General features: G+C 44.4%; 1 protein-coding gene across 1 annotated transcript; it reads left to right on the forward strand.

The window, feature by feature from the left end:
- Window positions 1–242: 242 nt before the first annotated feature.
- MALT1 (MALT1 paracaspase) lies at window positions 243–23,455 on the forward strand. The gene is made up of 17 exons (XM_030474854.1): window positions 243–394; window positions 1,900–2,066; window positions 4,444–4,565; window positions 5,210–5,360; window positions 7,866–8,044; window positions 8,566–8,662; window positions 9,114–9,146; window positions 10,393–10,419; window positions 10,843–10,875; window positions 11,550–11,753; window positions 15,333–15,510; window positions 16,660–16,734; window positions 17,278–17,405; window positions 19,530–19,679; window positions 20,587–20,744; window positions 20,845–20,970; window positions 21,546–23,455. Exons 1-17 carry the CDS (start codon window positions 243–245, stop codon window positions 21,999–22,001), a joined length of 2,436 nt encoding a protein of 811 aa, XP_030330714.1. The 3' UTR covers window positions 22,002–23,455.

Raw genomic sequence — 23,455 nt, forward strand, 5'->3', positions numbered from 1 at the left:
GCCACACACTCCCGTTTCTCTCCCGTTTCAAACCGGGGAAACCCAAACCCGCGCCGGTTCCCTCACACGCTCCCGGGCGCCTTCCCCTTCCCAGGGGCCGCGGTGCCCCCGGGCTCGGCCGCGCCGGGGCTCCCCTCAGGAAAGGGCGGGAAGCCGCGCGTGCCGGAGGTGCGCGTGCCGGCTGCGCGCGGCGCGTCCTTCCGGGCGGAGCGCGGCGCGGCGCCGGGCGGCGGGAGGCGGCGATGGCGGAGCCGGCGCGGGGCGCGCTGCCCCTCAGCGGCCTGGCCCCGCCGCTGCTCCGCAGGCTCAGCGAGCTGCTGGACCGCGCGGCGCCCGGCAAGGGCTGGCGGGACCTGGCGCAGCGGGCGGGGAGCCGCGGCAGGGTCCGGCTGAGGTGAGGGCGGCCTAAGGGGGCCGGGCGGGGCGGGGAAGCCTCTGGCTCAGGTAGCGGGGCCCCGGTGGAGGCCGCGGGGTCGGGGCAGGGGCCGCGCCGCCCGGGGTCCCTTCGGTGCCGAAAGCACCGGGCCGTGAGCGATGCGGCCGGCCGGGGCAGCGGCCCTGGGGCAGGTTTGTGCTTCCCGGCGCCTGTGAGCCTGTGCTCGGGCGAGGAACAGCGGCTGCTGCTGCTGCTGCCTGAGGCCATGGCTGCCCGGGCTGTGTGGGCCGCACTGTCCCGCGCAGAACCCCCCCACACCTCGATCCTGCAGCAGCGGGAGCATCCCTGACCGAACCCCGGCGCTGGGGCAAGTGGAGGAGATCTGAGGTAAAGTCATGGTCCATCTCTAGGAGATGTTTGCTTGGTCCCATGTGAGGGCTTCCAGCGAAGAAGCAGCAGGGTACAAGTAGTGTAGCATCCTGCTTTGCCACCTTGGAGCTGGGAAACATCCGCCTGTCCCTCAGTGGGAATGCAGCCAGACAGAGAACTCCATAAATGTTTGGCTGTCCCCTGTAGCTCCTCTTGTCTGTATTGGGGTAAACGCATCCATTCTCTTCAACTCCTTCTTCCCAGGTCACATTCTGTGGGTCGCTTCCTGTGGCTTTTCAGGGTTTGGTTTAGAGGGTAGTACCTCAAAAACACGAGGCATTTCAAGTGCAACACTGAATGCACGTTATAAACATGTGCCCTTCCTCTGTAACAACTGTATTGATGAATATAGAGAAGTAGAACCTGAAAGCTACAGTGTGACCCCTCCATGGGCCTGGGGCTGTGTGTGTTTCTGTATTATCCAGTAAAATACAATGAAGTGCTTGGTAAGTGGCAGTATCTCACCTGCATGTGAGCTAATACAAGAAACATTGATTAATCTTTGAGTGGGAATACAATAAACTGGCATTCCCTTCCATAGATGTATTCATTTCCTTATTACCTGTGTGATTTTAATCTACTATAATTGAAATAAGACTTAACACTAAAATTCAAGACTATGTGTATTTATACCCGGAGGTGAATGTATGGAAGCAGATAACTGCACTCTGTGCATCAGTTAAGCTGCAGCACTTACTTGTTTTAAGAACAACTCTGAAAATCAAAGTCTTCCTGGACTTTCAAGTTGGATTCTGACTCGCTCTTTACTGCTTCTGAATTAGGCACATGAAAATGAAAGGTGCTGCGCTTGTTTTTGTGCTGAGACTGTAAGAAGTGAAAAGTTGACTATTTCTCAATACATTTAATCAGAATTGTTAGGCACAAGCATCTCTTGTAGCATGCAGCTCACTAATACCACTTTCAGTCTGTGGAGGTGTTGCTGTGTAACCGCTGAACTCCTAAAACTTGAAGGAAGTACTGCAGATACCTTCAGATCAGTTAGGAATTTCCCACTGTGGGTTTTAACTCTGCTCCATTCTGAGGAAGAAGTACTAAGGAGGTCTGTGTCATATCTTTCTCCCCTTACTTTGCAGCCCTCTGGATTTGGAGCAGTGTTCCCTCAAAGTGCTGGAGCCAGAAGGAAGTCCCAGTTGGAGTCTCCTCAAGCTGCTGGGAGATCGTGGCTGCACTGTGGTGGAGCTCGTGGAGTTCCTGCAGGCCCTGGAGCACACAGAGGCTCTCCAGTGCCTCAGCCATTCAGGTCAGTTCTGGCTTGTGCTTTCCTGCAGCTGGAAACACTGAAGTATTCCTTTTCTACAAACATCTTTAGAGTTTGAATTGTAGCAGTTGGTGTTCATACGATTACCCTGGTAACTGGCTCATGGTTCTGAGATTAGAAGTCACCTAAGTAGATCATAGAATCATGAGTGGTCCTGGTTCACATTTGTACTGCAGAGTTCCTCACTGAGCCCAAATGTTGTGCTTGCTTGATCTGTGATCATCTCAAGTGTCCCCGTCATTGAATTGAGGATCTTTGTGTGGCTCTCAGTCAAGTTACATTTTGAAATCTGTATTGAAGACCAAAACCAGATAACCAGGAACTTGCTACATAGCAGAGTTGTGAGATAGTGGTATCAGTTAGGAACTGACCTCCATCACTGTCATGCTGGTTGTTAGACTGTTTCTACTGGATTGGTTGATGCAGGTAAAAAGACCCTGTGAGCATACTGGTTAATGAGTGCACAGTTTTGATGCTCTTTAGGGGTCTGTTTTGGCAATGACACAACTTCAGTACCTTTATGGCAGAGATGTATTGTTACAAGCTGGGACATGCTTCATTTGCAGCAATACAAAGCATCTCTTGAAGAATCAGCGGCTCCCAGAACCAAGTTCCAGTCCTTGTTTGTCTCTTAGAACTTAGAGACTTGCCTGTCACATTGAATTCACTCCATAGAAAAGCTGCTTCCTATAAAGACACAAAATAGTAGTAATAATAACTTTAAAGCTTCTCCTTTTTGGCAGTGAGAAAGCCGTGGCATCTTGGGTCACCTCTCTAGCCTTTTCTTCCCTTTTTTAGCTTGTCGTTTCTTACTGGAAATGAATGAAACACAGAGAGCGCTCTCCCAGGCTAAGGAGGCAAAAGGCTTATTGTGCAATTTGTGGTATTACAGCCTGGCCCTTGTGCCACCTCCGTGAGCTGTCATGATTGAAATGAGCAGAGAGGTGGTTTTCCTCTGCAGGCAGGTCTCTTACTGCAGCAGTTTGAGCACTTCAACCTGAGTGTGAGTAACTGAGGCTGAGTTTCCAGAAATGACTGCAAATGTTTACTGGTGTGGGAGCCAAGAACCTAACAGTTGGATTATAGTGAACATTAGGAGCTCAAAACTTGAGCTTTGCATTTTCCAAGGCAAATGAAGTATTTGTGGATCTCTGTAACCATTCAGAAAATGGAGCGAGGAGGTTTTCTTCCTGAACCGTTACATTGTGTGATGCTTTTCAGGAAATAGCTGTAGAGTGTTGAAAAAATGGCAGGAAGATAAATGAAACTGTGAAGAAACTATGAATCAGATTCTTAGAACTTGTTTGTAATGCTTCCAGGGAGTGCAGAATACTGATCTTCCAGAGAACTTGTTTTGCTCAACTGCTTTCCTAGGAGGTGTTAGTTGTGCAGATCAGGAGGCATTAAACTAAAGTGGAAGGCTTTGGAAAGAGCAACTCATCTTCATTCTTCTGTCCTTTCCAGTGAAGTAATATCATTCCTGTTTGTCTTGGTTAATGTTATCTGATGGTGATGCTCAAAACTGGTACTTAACACACTCTCTTTAAAATGTTCAGTGAGGAGCTGAGGTTGTCATCTTCAGGGCTTAGGTATAGAGGGAAGTTATTTCAGAGAGAGAGGCAGGGAATTTTCAAGTCCTATGGATGCTTTGGAGTAGCTGCCTGTGTGATCAGCAACTTCAGAATAGGATTGTGTGTGGAGGAGGTTAACACAGCCCACTTCCCTGCTAGACAAAGAGTGTGTGATGAACAAAGAGCACAGGGGTTTCTGCTCACGTTTCAGCCCATTGATCACATTGTTACAGTTTCTTTCCTCAAGCATTCTCTATTAGGAACACGTCCTCTTCTTCTGATGACCTTGGTTGTACCAGTAGATCTGGTTTTGGGTCATGCTGTAACAAGATCTCTGGGATGGTCTAGGTTAAGAAAATAACTGGATCGTATCAGACTGGTGTCAGAATTTCACTCATGCTCTTTCCTGGCAGTTAAAATCTGAAGTCGAAAGTTTTACCTTGCATGTTGGCAACGGAAAACCTCAGCCCTGTGCTCTACAGGAGCCAAAAAGCAGGGGTTTGGCTGGTAAGACTGCACGAGGAATAGCAGAAAACCACACTGTGTTGTAGTTAAACTCTTACTGGTTTGATCCATCTCTCAGGCTGGGCCTAATCTTAATCTGAAATTTAACAACTGAATGTCTCAACGCCATATAACAAATCTGAGCTGTGTGTATACACAGTACAAACCAATTCTTTTCCAAGTCTGTTTAATGACAGAAACTCTTTGCTCAAACTTCAATGCAAATTTCAATAGTGGAATTGTATTTCTTAATAACTTCCCTGTGTGTAATTTCTTCTTTAAAGGGATAAAGATTGTTGTGCAGCCAGACTCTCAAGCAGTGCTCTCTGGTCAGATTGTCAAGCTGTCTTGTTGGGCAACAGGACACCCATTTGTGCATTACCAGTGGTTCAAGCAGGAGAAAGAGGTAATAGTTGATACAGAATATAGGGGGTTAATGGTGAAAATAATAGGGAATGATTTGGGATGATATGTTTTTTGAGACTTATTTGCAATAAGAGGAGATTGCTCTATATACTAATAGAAGTATAAGAAATGCTCCATAACAACCCTGTCAATGTGCTAAAACAATAAGGTGGTTCCTTATTGTTGGCAGCAGGTGGTCTGCTGTATTCAGACCACCTCATCCTTGGAGGCTAATCTTGGAATGTAAGAGTAAGTATAGATGTAGTAAAAAAATTCTTTCTCTGTGAAAGAATGTTACACTTTCCTGGTCATAGTTGAATATATCTTAAGACTAGAGCTGAATCTAACACACATGCAGGTTGGAACAGTGCTTAAGAAATCATTCTGAGTTATTTGTGGAGAAAGGTAAAAATCCTTGATTTCAGGAAGAGCTTTTCAATAGGCTTAAAAGCTCAGAACTGTCTTGAATGGTTCGTGGAAGGAAGCCTGTCTCTGAGCTGCTGAACACACAGAACAAGACTTCCTCCTCCCAAAGCTTCCAGCAAGTGAACGCGCTGAGGCTGGTACTATGGGCATTGAAATAAGTATTCCAAGGTTTGATCCAGGTTTAGATTAAATCTGTTTCTTGGTTCTCCTGTACTTCAGGTTCCCAATGGCAATTCTCCAGAGCTAGTTTTGAATCCAGTGAGTGTGAACGACTCTGGCTTCTACATCTGCCGAGTAAACAGTGAATCCTCCTTCGTGTTCAGTCGCTGGGCACGCCTGGAAGTCTGTCAGCTCCAGGGAATACCTCATGGTGAGTGGCAAAACCACTGTCTGCTGAAAGTCTGTCTTCCCACTCCTCAGAGGGACTTGGGTCCCTGTTGCTGTCTTGCACAGATGGGAAGGAGGCCTGATTAAAAACACACACAGTCTAATGCAGTCATTACACCTTCATATAACCAACCCAGCCAACAAGTTACTGAAATAAACCTATGAAAGGAAGAAGCACTTGAATTAACCTGAGTCTTTTTGGTGGGAATTGCATCTTCATGGGTTTTATCAATGGTCAGCTACAGTCAGGTGTGAGTTACCTGCATAAAAAGCCCTAGTAATTCACCTGTACCATGTAAGTCCATAGGAATTTATGGCACTGGCTTGAAGATAGTTCTGCTTCCATGGTGGGTTTTCTGGTGTATGTGTTCTTTGTTGTTTGCTTTATAGAATGCTCAGGTGCATTACACAGGCATTGACTCCTGTACTTTATAAACTTCCTCATTAAATAGCGTGGACTTGCTTGCTATTGGCCTGAAGATGGGTGAGCTAGAACTCAACTGCAGTGCCTTCAGGCTATGAAGAGTACTTATTTCATCTCTTGTCATGAGTTAAAGGTGTTTTCTACTTGCATCCCACATAGAAAAATTACTCACGTCAGGAAAAGAGACAGAGAGAACTGTTCCTCTGGTAAAAGACAAAAAGCTATTGCAGTGTCATTTGGGGTGACCTTTTCACATCTTGCTCTTGAACATACTCCCAGTCCCTTATCTAAGCAATGATTTCTTCTGCTTTTCCTGCTTCTACTCCCAGCTCTACTCAGTTAGAAACCTGCAGGTTTAGATGTTGCTGATTGCACCAGGAAGCTGAGATGAATAACCTTGTAATGACTCCTTCCAGAGAACCCCTGAGGAAAACCAGCAGTATGTTGTTTCACACTTGTGGCAGGAGTTTTGGAGCCTAAAGGGCAACAGGTATCCACAGCCTAGCACCTCGGTTTATATTCCATGACTCTTGGCCAGCCAGGAGCTATAGTGGGAGTGAATTTTAGTGTGTTTAGGCCTTGGGAATGGGTAAAAGGATGAGGGGCAGGATGGATTCCTCCTTCCTGTAAGTTTCCCTCTTGGAGTCCTACCAAGGAGACTTAAAGGGGAGCATGTAGTGCTTGCACTGAGGGAACACTCTCTGTCTGGAACATTCAGCTTGGGATTACTGGTGTTGCAGTTCAACTAGACAACACTGACAATACCATTTCTGTAAATGATGACTAGGTGTGAAATCTTCTATTTCAGCTGCTGACTGTCTGTCTTTCCCTTTTCTGCTCCCTTGGTTGCTTTCTTTTTTCAGATACTCTTCTCCTCCTCTCTTTCATTGCTTTCTGTTTGATGAGCGCTCGACCATGCTCCGTTCTGCCAAAGCTGTCTTGTGAGCTTGGGATCAGTGAGGCAGCCAGACACGATCCCAAGAGATAAGGGACAAGCTGGTTAGTGAGTGTTGTGAGTGGTACAACAACAGGATGTACCAACAAGGGCCTGTAAATGGCAGGTAAGGGAGACAGAAACCATGTTATCTTTCGATCTCAAGTTGTCTTTCACTACCTGTAACTTTTGTGTTTCTGTTCTTGAAGACTAATCCTGTTTCATTTGACTACAACAGCAGTTCCTTCCCATCTCACCTTACTTCTTAATTAATTCTGTACATTTTGTTGGAAGATCCTGATATTAAAGTAGGACATTTTCCTTTGTAAGGAAGAAAACCCCCAACACCATTGATAGAGAACATGGTAAGCCAGGGTCTGTGTTTATCACAGAACAGAGTATTTGCTCAGGTATCTCTCAGTCTCTTTACCAATATCAAGTCTGCATTAGGAAATAGAGCTTTCTTTTAAAAACACTGGTCAACATTGATCATAAGTATCTTTGTAAACCTCTGAAACACAAGTTTATGGTGCACCCAGAAGCTCAGCCACTAGTAGAACAGAGATACCTGGATCACTGCCTCCCTTTATTTCACTGTGCAAAGGAAAATGTCATCACTCTCTGGTTGTCAGTCACAAATACCTCTGATGACAAAGCATGTGTCTGCACACGTAGTCTAACAGCAAAGATGAGTGACCTTGCAGCTGAGAGAAAAGATCACTGGCGTGACCTTTACAAGTGGGACTGAGCTTGCTGGAGTGTGTGTCACTTAAACAGTTCAGTGTGTGGAGATCAGGAACCTTCTCAGTGTAGCACTCCTCTGTGTGGTGGATGTTCTAAAGATGGATTTTATCATGTATAGAAACTTACATCACATCAGTTGGATGAGTCTTTAGTGCATTTAAGGTGTTCTGAATAGCTTTTGTTCCCCAAGACATTTCTATATGGGACATGGCAGTGGCAGATGATTTTAGCATACTCTTCACAGACAAGTAACTTGATTTCGTTGCTATTAAGCCAGCCTGTTGTAGTTACGGGAAGATGTGACCATACATCATCAATTCTTATTAGTCTATGTGATGTCTCACCCTTTCTTTCCTGTTTTCTTCCCTCTTTTTTCACTTTTTAAGGGAGCTTACCTGGTTTGCCTGGAAACAAGCTGCGCATTTGTGTCCAGCCTCTGGCCCAAAGCCTGGCAGTGGGGGATGCTTTGGTGCTGGAGTGTGGAGCTGTTGGAAACCCAATTCCTCAGTACCAGTGGTTCAGAAATGGCTTTCCTTTGGCAAATGGGAGCAAAAATGTCTACATGGTAAGTTACTGCAAGGGGCCAGCCTTGGGGTCTGATGTGTAACCACTTTATCACATAAAGCTTCCTTGAAGAAAACAGCTTATTTCTTCATAGCCTTGAAAACCTCTTATGGGAGTGCTCACTGTAAGTTGTTACTCCCTTGCCCATAATATTCTGAGGCTCTTGGGTGCATGGTTTTAATCCTGAGCATGTTTCAGGTGGTAGTCATAGGATGTAAGGCTATAGTGTACTTGGATTGCTGGGACATGACACAGATGAAGTATCAGTAGAGTGAAAGCCCTGCGGAGCACTCTGATTTGTATGAGCTGTTGCATTCAGTGTTTAAGGCATCTCAAGCCTCTGAGGTGGATTGCTAGAAGGCATGTGGTGTCCTGCTCACTGAGGAATGAGGGTGTCAGCAGTTTTGGATTTGGTCAGCCTTTGCTTTTAGCTTTTACCCTTTCTTGCAAGTGGGATTAAATGAAACTGATACAGGAATTCTTCTGGGGTCTGGTGAGGTGACTGTGACAATGCTTGTGCAGGTAACTTATGTGGATGTGGAGCATCAAGGGACATACTGGTGCCACGTGTTCAATGACCAGGAAGACGAGGACAGCAAGAAGATAGAAGTCATTGTAGGTAAGGACTTTTTGTGCTTGATACAGGTTAGCTGATTTACCCGTTCCTTCCCTAAGCCTACGAACCCTTGTTGGTGGTACAAATTGTATTACACAATCAGGACAGGTGAGGTTATTCATAGCAAGCAGAATAAGTGAATATAACATGATTTAATGTGGGTGCATGTATTTGCAGTAAACTAACTAACAAGGCAAAGACCTGTTTGTGCAGCTTCTAGATCATTCTATTGCATAATTCATATAAGAAGTTCTTGCCTATCCTAAAAAATAGCCTAGTTTAGCACCCTGAGCTTTAGTAACACTGTACAGTGTGGTGGTCAGTGCTTATTTCTGCTGCTATGAAACAAGGCAGATTGCAGAGAAGCTTGGAAGTGACTTTCTCTCCCACTTTGTGTGCTCACTCTCAAAACTGAGAGCAATTGTCTTCCAATTTTTCCCCCCTTAAACCCAAGGAAGGAAAGCTATGGCAGTGGAGTGCTCAGAAGGTAAATACATCTTTGGTTGTGAATCAATTTGTAAGACTTAATGATAGTGTGTTGCTGAAAAGCATGTGTGGGTTAAGAGCTTCGGTCTATCTGAGATCACTAACGTGTGATGCAATGTTCCTTCTGCATGTGCTTCTCTCTTCTTTGCATTAATACCACGAGGTATTAATGCAGCTCTTGGGAGGAAAACCACACTGCTTTCTTCTTCTCTAGTATTTAGAGTTGTTTGATTTTTGCACTGGGTTTGTGTCCTGTTTCTAGTGACATGTGAAGAACTTGAGATTTCTTTGGCTGGGCTCAGGAGGCAACATCCCTGCAAGAAAGGCTGAAGGTGCTTAGGAACCTGGGTGACCTCAGAGAGCTGGATAGAGCCAGTTCCACTGTCAGCTCTGTCTGAGAGAGGTGTTTGCAGCACCCTTATTGGGACAATTTCTGTTCTCCTTTGCATTGCTGCAACAAGGAGGAAGACCCTTTAGTGCTGACACCATCTATGATTACTAAACATCTCAAAGCCAGTATTTACATCACGGGGGATCATATATAAAGATGTCAGGCTGCTTAGAGCATCTCCCCTGCCCAGCAATGAAAATCCAAATGCATTTCAAAGTACAGTAAATGGCTCTACTCTGGTTTTGTATTTGCTTGGATTTAAACTGCTCTGCAGCATCTCTTGTTCAAAGTTTAACCAGAGCTGATATACCCCTTTAGGTTTAACATTGTGAGGGGTTCCTATGTGGATATATGAGCCTCCTTTTGTGGCTTAGGAGGTAAATTCAGGGTAAATTGTTTTCCTTTTCCACGGTTGCCAGTGTTCTCAGAATAAAGAGGTGAACCCTGTGGTAGCTCAGAGTGTTTGACAATTGTAAAGCCAAGACTTCAGACACAAAGTAAGATTTCTTGCTCAGGATGTTGCTGTCCTTCACACATCTCCTGGGTGCTTCTGTTCCTTATTCAATGAAGCTGCTTGCATGCCTGTGGGGCTGAGGCACAGAATGGGTTTCTCCCTTTTGTTTCAAGATCTACTGTGTTAGAATGCTGTGTCTAGCACAGCTTAGTATATTGGTGTAGGGTTTCCCCTTCTCTGCATGTGGAATCATCATATGAAAGGTTAGATTTGCAGAAGTACGAAGCCAAAAGTGTTTTAGAAAGGTAGTTTGGCTTCTATTAATAATGACTTTTATTTTTATTACTGAAATAGTTATTTTTTGCTTATTTAAACTGATGTTATTGCTATATTTCTTCGCAGAAGACCTCAGTGATCTTCAGAAACCAGGTGAGTGATAAGCTTTGGAAAACTTCCATTCCAGCTTCATTTTACATTGCAGATCACTAAAGCCTGGCTGGGTTACACTGTATAGGCCATGATTTGGATGTGTTTATGACTGGGGATTAAAGAGGGGCAGATGTCCTGTTAAAAGCAGCACAGCTTTCTGGTTCCAGTAAATGAACTTGAATACAGTGAATCAAAGGGTTGTTATGCTGTGTTTGCTGGAAGGGGGTGAAGGAAATCGGGTAACAACAGCAACACCGCAAACCCCACCAAACCAAAAAGAGCATTTTCTTGTCTTAAACCAGTAATGTATGAGGCAAAGCAGTGTCAATAGCCTGTGTCTGTACAGGCCACGCAGTTCATTTCTGACACTACAGCTATGGCTGTAGTTATTGATGATCTGCTCTTTTCATGTCTTTCAAGCAGAGCTGCAAGAACAGTCAGATCACAGACCTGTTGGTAAGTAGTTTGTAGCTGTAATGAACATACATGTTTCACATCTGGGAAATAGGTTTTGCTTCTGAATATTGCTGCTTCTGCCTCTGCTAGTGAAATAACTGTCAATAGCTGCAGGGAGGGAGACTTCTGTGTATTTTTATAGCCCTTTCTAATGCTTGCATGCCCTTTCAGGAGTAAAATGTGGTGAGGGCACCAGTATTTTTAGTGACTCGGTGGAGTGTCTACAACTTCTGATCTGTTTCAGTTTACTGTTTCAGATTCCTCTGGCCAGGGCCTTAGCCAGCATGTTCCTCCCTTACTTTGAATACTTGGACAGTTGGAGGTAATGGTATTGGGGTGATAAAAAGGATTGGTAGTCAGTCTGCTGAGGGTATGTGTCCCTGCAAGCTCAGCTCTTCCTCAGCACAGATGCTTTGATGTTGACCTGAAGCTCATAAAGATAGATGGATAACGTATGTATGATGGGAAGAATAGTTGCTGGGGGGTTGAATTGCATTCTTGCATGGTAGACTCAGGTGTACTCAGGCATGTTGTCTGGATGCTAAACCAGGTGGAAAGGCTGCTGGCCTCTGTCAGAACTGTACCACTTTCATGTTCCTCAGTGTGAGAGGAGTGTAAGTGAAAAGAAGCCTTAACAAACCTGACGTGGTTTTGGTTTTCCTTTGTCTCTGCAGCAACAGACAAGGTAGCCCTGTTAATAGGGAATATGAGCTACTGGAACCATCCCCAGCTCAAGGCTCCTATGGTGGATGTCTATGAACTGACCAACTTGCTGAGGCAGCTGGATTTCAAAGTTGTTTCCTTGCTGGATCTCACTGAGCCCGAGATGAGAAATGCAGTGGATGAGTTTCTGCTTCTCCTGGACAAAGGAGTGTATGGTAAGAACATGTAGAAGTAGGTCAGGTTTGTGATGCACCAAGTACACAATGTCTGGTATGTACCTCTGCCAGCTCACTATATGTGATAGCAAAACAGACTTCATGGTAAATAGCGCATATGTAGAATGGGAAAAGTAAGTTAAAAACACCCACCAGCATGCCCTTTGACTGTAGTGGTGTATTATGGAAACAAGCTAGTAGTAGAGTGGTGGTATACTGCAGTTACACAGCTTTCAAGAGCAGGTGTAGTCCTGGGCAGCAGTCCTTGCTGCCTTTAGGAGACCTCTTCAACATCTTCCTCCTTGTCCTCCTCCCTTCCCATGCCTGCAGATGATGGTTTGGGTAGGGCTGGCCAGTCCCTTGGCATCCTTGGGCTGCTAGGTTGCTTTTCTGGTGGGGAACAGCATGGAACATGTGGAATATGTTCTGGGCTTACTGGCGGCACCCTTCCACTCATCCCCCACCATTCTGCTGGATGCCTGCAGAATGCTCTTTCCTTCTGGATTTCTTCTCTTTGGGAAGTGCTGCTCTGCTCTTGGTCCTTGCTCTGTAAAGAACAGAGGCGGAGGGAGGCTTTCTTTGCCTTTACAGTGAGCTGCACTGTGATACCCGGTGTGTTGGGGGAGGAGAGCAGCACATCTTTTAACACAATTCCTTTGTGCCAAGGTGTGAGGTTAATCCTTACTGTGATTCTAGCCTGGCAAGCACAGACTTATGCATAATGCCCTTGACAGGGAGTTGTGCAAACCTGGATTTCTGCTTCACAAAGCAAACTGAAAAGAAATTTGTTTATGTAAATGACAATGTAGTTCCTGCAAGTTGTGGCTGTGCACTTTAAAGAAGTAAAATAAACCAGAGAAGAACTCACATTATTCTTTACAGACTATTTGAGAGTCAAAGCACAAGATGGAGCTGGGGAGGGCACGGTGGGATTGATGCTCAGAGCAGAAACCTTTGTGTCTTGCTTGGAAAAGGCCTCGAATAACTTGGCTTGGAGTGCAAGGGAAGTTCTGGTGTGGGCTGTGAGGAGTTTGCTGCTGGCTGCCACTGGTTGGTCCTTTTGAAAAGCTGAGATTGCATAAATGCCTCCAGAAATGATTTAGAGCAGAGGCCCCAAAGTTGTGCCACTTGTCGTGTTTAAACAGCACAATTCCTGTAGCAGCACCCGCCCAAGACAACATGAGTTGATTCTGGTTTGGGACACAAGGTCAGATTATTTCTTGGTGTGCCTTTCTCACTGCAGTGTTACCTGATGCTCTGCCTGAGCAGAACTGGCTGCGCTGACATTTGGGCATTTATGTCAGAGCCAAAACTTGCATGACACGAAGGCTAAGTAGGGCAGTGAAGTTTAGCAGGCTCTCTGATAGCATTTGTCTCTCTCTGTGCCCTGGAAATAGGTGTGCTTATACATTGGGGTGAGCTTTTGGGTTCTTGCACCTTCTTAGTTGTTTTCTGTAACCATTGTTGTCTGTAATGGACATGAATTTAGTACCGACAGGCTTTAATGAGTTTCTCACCAGCCCCATAGCAAAGCTCTTCTAAGGTTTATGTTTGCAGTTGTATTTTTCCAGCAGGCTGGCATTTCTGGAAGGTAAGGAGAGCATTCTTTGAGTAGTGTTTTCAATGTAAATGGTCTTTGTTCTTCCTGGATATTAATGGCTTCAGGCATATAAAAGATGCTGTCGGTGCACAAATAGATGATGACTTATTGCTTTTTTAGTGGGCACAGCTCCAAATAGAAGAGGCATAGTGGCTACTTCTGTTTAGTCCCTGTTACACATATTCCTGATGCTTGATATGACATTGTAATTCCTGCTTACTGCAAGGAAAGTGGCATTTCAAATAAGAAATGTTCCAGCAGAGACAAAGTGATGATGGTTTTCGCCTCTGATGTCTTAGTTTATGTTGCTTTAAAGGTAGAGAGCAATTAATATTGTGTTCCACAAAGGGTAAAAGCACAGACCCATCTATTTAAAGGCTAAAAATAGCTATTAGGCTGCTTTCTTTAAAGGAGCACAACCAAGAGAGAGGCAGATACCACTTAGATGCTGACGTCTGTGAGGAACTTGAGCCTACTTAAAATCGTGGTGTCGAAGTGTCTAATGAGTTCCTCCAAACATGTTTACTGTGCTTGCCTTGGGTATGCAGAGATTTATTTCTGATCTTGAGCTCAGCAGCTTAACTGTTGCAGGTACTCACCAGATAAGCACAGCACAGTCACCTGCCAAGGATAGGAAAGAAATGTGGTTGTTATTTCTGAGCTATTTCTGTTCATTGAGGAAATACTCTGAGAAATCATGCTTTCCATTAAAGGCTTCTTTCCTTCAGTCAGTCCAATCACTAATCTAACATAAACCTGATCTATAGAATCTCAAATATAACCTTGGTTTGGGTCCAGATCCAAACTCTGTGGAAATTAATTTTAAGGATTTCCTTTTAACTTAGGACCTGATATGGCATCATGCACTTGGTGCCTAACTTCATTTTTTAACTGTCTTGAACCTACCTAGTCTCAGGTAACCATTTGTATCTTGTAACTAGCCCAATAGTACCTTCATTTGTTCAGGTTATTCACAGAATCAGACTGGTTTGGGTTGGAAGGGACCTTAAAGCTCATCCAGTTCCAATAGGGACACCGTCCACTAGCCCAGGTTGCTCCAAGTCCCGTCCAACCTTGAACACCTCCAGGTAATGACACACCTTAAATTCTGTGCCCTTTAGAAACCTGACTTTTAACTGAATAAAGCTGTTGCCATTTCCCAAGCCTCTGGCAGCTGGGTTCAGGCTCTTTGTTCAAGTGAAGCCTTGCACCCACCACTTCCCTTGCATGGACTTGCTGCCTGCTTGTCTTGCCCATGCCTGCTCCCCATAAAAAGGAATTCAGCCCTGTTGATTGAATGGAGCAGTTTGCAAGGTCCTCACGTAGTTGCTAATGACTTGAGGGCTTACAAGTAAAAGAGAATCAAACGCTTGGTCTGAAGGGCTGTAGTTCTGGCTTGGTTTCCTTTCCAAAAAGCACAGGGCTGAATACTCAAGTTTTGTAGGGATGTAAATTTCATGGCTGTTTTTAGTAAGAGTAATGGCATAAGAAGGCCAGATCTCCAGTTAGCTCTTATCTCTGTTGCCTTCTGTTCACCTGCAGCACTATGTACTAACTGAAGCCTTGCACATATATAGAAGATGTTTTACAGTTGGCACACTTCCTTGTTCATATCTGTGAGTTATATATCATCCACAGCAGATTATAACAGGTCATAAAGCATTTGAAGAGTATTTAACTCTGTGTGTTTGATGCCAATATCTAATTTATCCTATTGCATGAGGTTTTTGCTTGGTATCTTTTAATTCGTTGTGTCTGTGTGTTGTGAAGTTGGTGTTAATGTGGTTCCCCTTCCTTCCTGTATTAACAAAGACATTAAACACCCTGCTTGGAGTAGCTTGAATGATGTTAATCTCAGAATGATGTTAATCTCCCTGATGTTAAATAGTGCATGAAGTGTTTGACATGCTAAAATGTCTACAAGTGTTCCAATGTGCTCTTGAGCTGTGTTTTCAGTCACGTGTGTTTTAAACTCTCAGGTCTGTTATACTATGCTGGCCATGGTTATGAAAACTATGGGAACAGCTTCATGGTTCCTATTGATGCTCCAAATCCCTACCGCTCTGCAAACTGCCTGTGTGTGCAGAACATCCTCAAACGGATGCAGGAGAAAGAGACAGGACTGAACGTGTTCCTGCTGGATATGTGTCGGAAAAGGTACAGTCCCATCATCCAGGAACAGTGAGTTTTGAACATCCCAGGAACACTGGGTGTTTGAGGGACAGTTTTGCCTCATGATAGGGTGTAATGACTGTAATTTGGGAACAAACTGTGGAGTTCAGTTTTTTCACTGCAGCGACACGTTAAAACCAAGTGCTCTTAAAGTCAGCGGGATTCATTCACAGACTTATTTTGCCTTTGGCCTTGGATGGAAACATGAAGCTGGCTTTGTTTCCATGGGTAGATACTTGCCTCTTGATTTGAAGGGCATTTATTTCTTTTTCTTTTGTTGTTCTTTAAAGGTTAGAAAGCATCAGTCTTACCTAATATAACTGAGATCATAGAATCAGGCATCTTGAAGAAGAAGAATCACCCTGTCCCCTTGCATCATTAACCATCTTCATCATTACAGGGAGGAAGGAGAATCCATATCATCAAAGGCACGTTAATTTAACAGAAGGGCTCAAGTGAAGTGCTTATTTTTAGATCTCTTCAGAGGCATTGATTCTGTGCCCTGTTTTATGCTGGGGATGGTGTATCTTTCTTTAGAGCTTCAAACCCAACTGGGTTATTGGATTTTTCTAAACAAAGTAGTGTTTTCTTTCCAACTGAAGAGACTACTTCAACTTGCACTTGAAATCACTCTTCACTCAGCACTTCTGCAAATTGGTCCCTGAGGAATGTTTAGCAATAGAAGATTGCTGCAGCTTTAATGTTTTAATGTTTTAAACCTCCCTGCTAATGAAATGCCAATGGCCCAATTCAGCTTCCCAGTCTGCTGTGAAAGTATGGCTACATAAGCCTTATGGCATGCTGTGCTTGGGGGGGAAAAACCCAAAAACCCAAATAAAATTAAGAACTTGTGTGGTTTTTGTTATACCCTAAACTGGCTGGTTATGAGAAATCACTTTTAAAGCTATTGTAACCAAACTCTATTGGTTAATGCAGCCTGCCCTCATCTGGGTAGTGTGTGATACCTGACTGTTTCTGTACATTGTCTCCATGAAGATCTCTGTGTGTTAGCAGTCAGGTTTCACTCCAGAACTGTAGGAGAGAAAGAGAAGTACTGTTCTGAACTCTGCTGGTTGGTATTTGAACAACTGTAGTTTGCTACGTTCTATTTTCTTGTCTTTCCATTTATTGCAGAAATGAATACGACGACACGATTCTGATCTTGGATGCTCTGAAGGTTACAGCCAACATTGTCTTTGGATATGCCACGTAAGGAAATCTTTCTCCTGCTATGCCACAGAGGTTTGGAAGCCAGAAGTGATTGTACAGCTGATCTTTCACAGCAAAACACTAACTGTGGTGTTAAAGACCAGTAATTTATATCCGTATCTGTGATCATCTTTACTTCTTTCTTTGAATCGTTCCATAGTCAGCTGAAATGCATATGCAGTGATTCCCAGTATTAAGTGTTCTCATGCAGATATACAGGGTGACGTCAGTGCATTCAGCAAACCAGGAACTGCTGGGCAGGCTTCCTGATCTTTTGCTCATGGTTAGTTGTAGGAGTTCTCTACTCATCTAAGTAGTTGGACATCAGCTCTGGTCTGTGGCCTGATTGTGAATTCTCCCCAGGATGTGTTGCTTGCACATGGATGTGCAGAGCAGGTTGGCCTTAGACACAACCTGGGTTTCAAACTGTGGGGTTTCTTTCCCCCATTCCCAATGTAACTTTACTCCTGTTGTCCTCCTGTTGATGTTAATCATGCAGATGGTTCAGTGGTTTTCCCTTGTCTGACGCTGGTGATCTCACAGGTGCCAGGGAGCAGAAGCTTTTGAAATCCAGCAGTCAGGACTGGCCAATGGAATCTTCATGAAGTTCCTGAAGGATCGCTTGTTGGAAGACAAGAAGATTACTGTGCTGCTTGATGAGGTTGCAGAAGGTGAGCTCCAGCTTCCTGCACTCTTCTCAGCCTGCATTACCAACAGCTTTGGTGCTAAAGTGTCTACTTTAAGCTCTTTTGTTAAAACAGCAGCTTTTATCAAGAAGCAAGTGCTACTGGGCAGCACAGTAACAGAGATCATGGTATTATAAAGGCATTTGAGCTTCTTTAATAGTGATCAATTTTCTCCTCTGCTTTTTAGTGAACCTTCTTTGTTCTGAGTGTCCTTCTGCATTGAGATTTAAATTGCCCATCCATAAAAATCACTCTTCTAGTGTCCAGTCACTTCCATTTCATTAAAACAACTGAGCCCTACCTACCTGAGAGTGCTCTAGTGATGATAATCAAAGGGTACAAGTGCAGTATAAAGGGCAGTGCACTGTTTTAATATGCTTGGTTCAGTAATTGTCTTGCATAGCTGATGGGAATAGTGCTAGGGTGAAAACTCTTGAGGGAAAATGTATTGCTTCTGTGCAAATGTGCTCAAAGCATAGAATAGATACAGACAGCTCTTTGTTAATGCTGTATAAGGTTCTCTTCTTTGTAGGTAATGTTCTGTTGTGATTTCCAGTGTACATGTTGCAACTGCAGTTTGCTCAGTCTGTCTTTTGTCAGGGATCCCAAAAGCAGAAAGAAATCCATGAGGATCCTGAATGCACAGTAAAGTTCTGCTGTCACAGGTCACACTGTGGGAGAGGAAACACAAAGAGTAAACCAAGAGAGCTGCTGTCAGTGCTCTCCTGAAGGGAGGGGAGAGAGCATTGGTGAGATGTGAGCCTGGGATTTATGTCAAGCTGATGGCAATAGGAGTCCAGGATACTCGCAGGATGTAAACAGGAATGTGATGGTTCTTGCTGATTTGTTTGTCTGTTTAATGGGGCAGTGGGGTTTGCTCCCTTTGCCAGGTACAGTCAGCAGAGTGCTGCTTGCAGTAAGTTTTGTACTTTGCTTACAGTACTACACTTTTACCATCACCTAAATAGAAAGGAAGAACTTAAACCCTCTCTTTCATCTTTCTTGCCTTCTGGAATGTTCTGACACTCTTGTGTGAGAAGAGAACCCTGCGATCCAATCATCCTAGCATCAGTAGTAAATGTATATCCTTAGTTTTTATCCCACGTTCTCCCTGTCAGCCTGTTCAAAGCAGGAGTAAAATCCAACTGCCTCTTCTTGCTTTGTCCGTACTGCCAGGCTAATGTCACATGCTGGAGATGTTCTGTGTGACCTATTGCTTATCTCATCCTTGAACTCAGAGTGGAGAGAAGGATTGATCTGCCAGGCAGTGTGACAACCATTGCTGTCACTATTACTAGATATTGCGTGTTGGGAGTGCGCTGATGGCACTTGAAAACATTCCAAAGGAGCATTCACAGTCAAAGTGTTCCATGTAAAGAACCTTCATGTGAATGGTCAGTGCCTGTTGGGTGCCTTTGGCACAAGAATCATTGCTGGCTTGGTGCCCACCAGGTCCCCAAGGTCTTTCCAGAGCTGCTTTCCAGAAAGTCTGTCCTCTTTCAGTACCAGTGCACAGGGTTGTTCCTGCCCAGGCACAGAACTTGGGGTGTTTCCCATTGTTGAACTCCATGAGATTCCTCTCTGCCCAGTTCTCCAGCCTGTCCAGGTCCCTCTGGTGTATCAGCCACTCCTCTCAGTTTTTAATCACCTGCACTGTCCTGTCACCAGGTCATTAGTGGTGATGTTAAATAACCAATATTGACCCCTAAAGTCATAGAATGGGTTGGAAGGCATCTGAAAGACCATCTGGTTCCAATGCCCAAAAATACTCTGCTTGTATCCAGTTCTTTAGAAATCCTCTCCAATGGGATTATTCACATGCTTGAAATGAGTCACTTCAATTGGGACCTTACTGAATCAGAGCTGGGATACTGCTGGGGCTAGTTTTGAAGAACATGTGAGCACATTGAGTAGGCCACATACAAATCCTCTGCAGGCACCTGGCACGCTGCTTTAGCCTGAAGTGATGAATAGCTGAGCAATGAATGCTTCTAAAAGGACATGTTTTTATGGATGTGCTGACAGTGGCATAACCACAGCAGTGTATTCAATTCAGTTAGAGTTTCAGCAGTGCTCATTTTGAAACAAACTGTATGCATCTCATTTTAGATATGGGCAAATGTCACCTGACCAAAGGCAAGCAAGCTCTGGAGATCCGCAGCAGTCTGTCTGAGAAGAGGGCACTGACTGATCCCATCCAACAGACTGGATCTTCTGCAGAGACCCTGGCACGGAACCTCCAGTGGGCCAAAGCTCATGGTATGAGACTGTCTGCTTTTGGATGATGGCGGAGGATAAGAGGATGGGCTTCCTTAATAACCTCTTGTCTGTGGGCTGTGATATTGAATGGAAATGGAAGAAATTCAAGTTCATGTCTGAATTTTCAGTGGTATGTTCAGATGTGGGACATTTTTGTGAAGGGGTTCAGCTCTACATGAGATTGTCATGAGCAAGGTGACACGTAGAATTCATCCCGAGGAAGTACACTTCAAACCACTCAAACACTGTAGAGGAGACATGTATGATGTCTCCTCCTGGGCTAATCTAGTAGTCTCTTTGTGTCTAACAATGACATCATCAGTCTCATTCTGAAGTCCACACCTAAACTACTAGCTGGGTGAACTGGATGGAAAGTGCGTGATGAGAAGGAGTTTTCAGTGTTTCCAACTGAAAAAAAGGTGAGATCGGGTCCAGGCTGCCCCCACAGAAGAGCAGTGGGGTTTAAGGCCCCTTCTTTTCACCTAAACATGTTGGGAATACATCTTAAAATCTCTTTGACAGACTGGACAGAGGGGCAGGGGTGGCATTTTTAGGACAACTACTGATGGAGGCAGCCTCTATCACAGATAAAGATTCTTATTTGTGGTGTCAGCCCTTAATTCTTGAGTGTTACGTGATTGAAATGCAAAGCAAAGATTACCAAGACATAATGTTGTGGTTTGTTTTAAGCCATAGAAGAGAATGTGTGTGGAATTTGGAAAGAGAATAACCTTTATATTTGTATAAGGATATGTCTATGATGAGGCAGCTCTCTGATGAAGGTGAGGCAGCTCTCTGGCAATGTCTGTGTAAATCTGTAGAGGAGGACAGCAGGAAGAGGTCTACACTTTGGAACCCAGAGTAAATAGAAAACACACAGGCTAAGGTTTGTGTTATTTATTTGCAGAGCTTCCAGAAAGCATGTACCTGGAATTCAAGTGTGGAGTTCAGATCCAGTTGGGGTTTGCAGCCGAGTTTTCCAATGTCATGATCATCTACACACGGATAGTAAAGCAGCCACCTGAGATAGTGGTTTGCAGAGCCTACGTTACAGACTTTGCACTAGTAAGTGTTCCCTATCAGTGTCTTGGTGTTCTCCCTCCCCTGCAGTGGAATATTGCATGCCCTGTCCATGTCAAACTGCATCTTTTCTTTCTTGCAAAAGGACCTGGATGTGGATCCTAAAGAGGCCAACAGAGGAACTCCTGAGGAAACTGGAAGCTATTTAGTCTCAAAGGACCTTCCCAAACACTGCCTCTACACCAGGCTAAGTTCCCTGCAGAAACTAAGGGTTAGTATAGGTTATTCATCAATGCCTGTGCAATCTTGACACTGTTGTGCAAAGCACTTTGTATTTCCTGGGCTCATACTGAACTTTGACAAGGTGATTAGTTTTGTGAGGATCATCTGTGCACGCTGTGGGGATGTTCCTGTGCCATATTCAGTACAAGAATATGACCTGAAGCAGAGCAGCATCTTACAAGTCATTAGTAGGAGATGAACATGTTATATATCATCTCCTTCCATTCCAGCTTATGAAAGGCTCTCACTTCGACATACTGTGGCACTGTTGAGTTTATCTCTGTATCTGTGTCCTGAACACCTTTGCTGGACATCACTTGGTATTTCATCTTCAGTGTTTTTGGCAGCTGGTGTAATCGAAGTGCCTCTATAAGTAAACCCTGTCAGCTGAGCCAAAACCCGAAAGAGGTCCTCAGTAAACAAGTCTTGCCCAATACATGTCTTTAGCTCTTACAAAGGTTAGTCTCTTTCTGCAGTGGACTGTGCTGCTTTAAGTGTTTCCTGTGTTGTCTATTTGGGGAAGAAGTGTAACTCTTTTTCTTCCCCCCATTTCCTCTTTTGCAGGAACATTTGATCTTCACCGTTTGCTTGCACTATGAGTACCCAGGACTAGAATATACAATGGATGAAAGAAAGGAAGTTAATGTTGGGAAGCCCCTTATTGCTAAACTGGGCCTTCATCATGGATTCAAAACCAACAACTGTCTCCAGACCTGTTGCCTGGCCAATAATCCTTTTCCTAATCACACGGGATCGAGTCCAGTGGCAACTGAATACTTCATCCCTAGTCACTGCCAGCCAGATTCCTGCCCAGGCATTTACCTTCCAAACCATATTCGCTCAGACAGCATCAGACAACCAGAGGCATGTTCCTGCAATGGGATATTGGCTTCAAGGCATGAAGTAGGGAAGTACCAACCTCCTGTGGAAGAGAGTAATGTACCAGTAGAGACCACTGATGATACTGTTGAACTGGAATTCCTTCTCTCGGACAAGCTCAGGTTCTCTAAGCAGCAGTAGCTGTGATGTGACATGGAAAATGAATTTCTGTGTCTTCTAAGATTTAATGTGATTTAAAACTCCATTAGCCCCAGAATGATAAACACACCTTTCTCCTTTCAGCCTCAGTTGTTCAGTATCCATGGATTTCTTCTTGCATCCTGCACTCAAATAAGGTTTTATGTGTTCATGCATGTTGTATCAGCCTTCTGTTGAGTATATGACACATAATGTAAATGAATTCAGCAGAGAGGGGTTTTTTACAGAGGTTGAAGATACCATGGTTTAATATTCCAGTGTTAAGAATATATCTCCTTCAAATCTCAGTTTCTTTCCTTCCTCATGTATGTATTAGGATCAGACACTGACATTCCAGTCCTTTGGATGCAGCTGACAGTCAGCTTTGCCTGCGTTCTCCTCTCGCATCGTCAGGGGTCCAGAATCTGGCAGCAGCTGACAGATGGATGAAGAGCTGTGCAAGGAAAACCAAACCTGAGCTGAGCTGCTTCTTGTCTTTGAGAGGACTACAATGGTCAGAGGGACCAAGGTTCATGCTGTGGTGGATTGCTCTTGGTAGGATAATCTTTTCCTTAGGTAAGACGCTGAAGATTTTACTGGTCTGATTTCTGGAAAGGTGGTTTTTCATGTTCTGGAAGAACACTAAGTGGAGATGTGAGGAAAAGGGCCTGTTCACAGCAAGTGAAGCATTGGATAGATAGTCACACAACAAGGCATGAGGAAGGCTGAAAATGAATAGGCCAGGTGAGTGGAAACTGGGATTCTCCAGGGCTAGTGCTCTTGAACACAGCCCTTGCTTGTCTGTGGTGATTTTAAAGCTGACAGCAAACCCTGCTCAGAAGGCCCAGGCACCTCCAGAGGAAGCTGATCCTCTAGGGAAAGGCAGGTGACTTCCATACAGTGCTTTAATGCTTTGGTGAAGAAGGGGAATGGATAGACCCAGGCTGGGCTGGCTGCCAGGCTCTTTACCTATGGCAGAGTCTATTGATCTCTGTCAGTTCTGCTCAACCAGACTGCTTTACATACTCAGGTTGCATGGTTTGGTCAGAACAGACATGGTAGGTTTGTTAATGTTTGCTTTTGTTCTACGTGGTCATGCCAAGCTTCAGATGGGAATGTTACTGCATCATTAACTAGATGTGTGGATCTTCAGGCTAAAGGTGGATTTAGGTACATGGATATTAATGTAGTTACATCCAGAGCGATAGCAATGCATGAGGTAACCTGCAAAGGAGCTCAAGTCTCTGACTGCCTCCTTGCTCCTGGAGGGTACCAAGTAGTGAAGTATTTATTGATGACTGAGAGGTACCTGTGCATTAACTGTCCTGTGACTCACAACTGGTAAATTACCGCTTGACCCATGGTCTGGTACTGTAATATTTAGCTACTACTTTGTCACAGTTTCCTGTTTTGTATAAAATCTTATTGTGTAATAAACTGTTGTCCACAAAACAGTA

This window comes from Strigops habroptila, chromosome Z, assembly GCF_004027225.2.
Source record: "Strigops habroptila isolate Jane chromosome Z, bStrHab1.2.pri, whole genome shotgun sequence".
Lineage (NCBI taxonomy): Eukaryota > Metazoa > Chordata > Aves > Psittaciformes > Psittacidae > Strigops > Strigops habroptila.

What these genes read in the sequence shown, in the direction of transcription:
- MALT1 (XM_030474854.1), top strand. Translation starts at nt 243, where the DNA reads ATGGCGGAGCCGGCGCGGGGCGCGCTGCCCCTCAGCGGCCTGGCCCCG. An exon ending in GGCAGTGGAGTGCTCAGAAG is followed by an intron (nt 9,147 to 10,392) that starts GTAAATACATCT and finishes ATTTCTTCGCAG; the next exon opens with AAGACCTCAGTGATCTTCAG. An exon ending in CTGGATATGTGTCGGAAAAG is followed by an intron (nt 15,511 to 16,659) that starts GTACAGTCCCAT and finishes CATTTATTGCAG; the next exon opens with AAATGAATACGACGACACGA.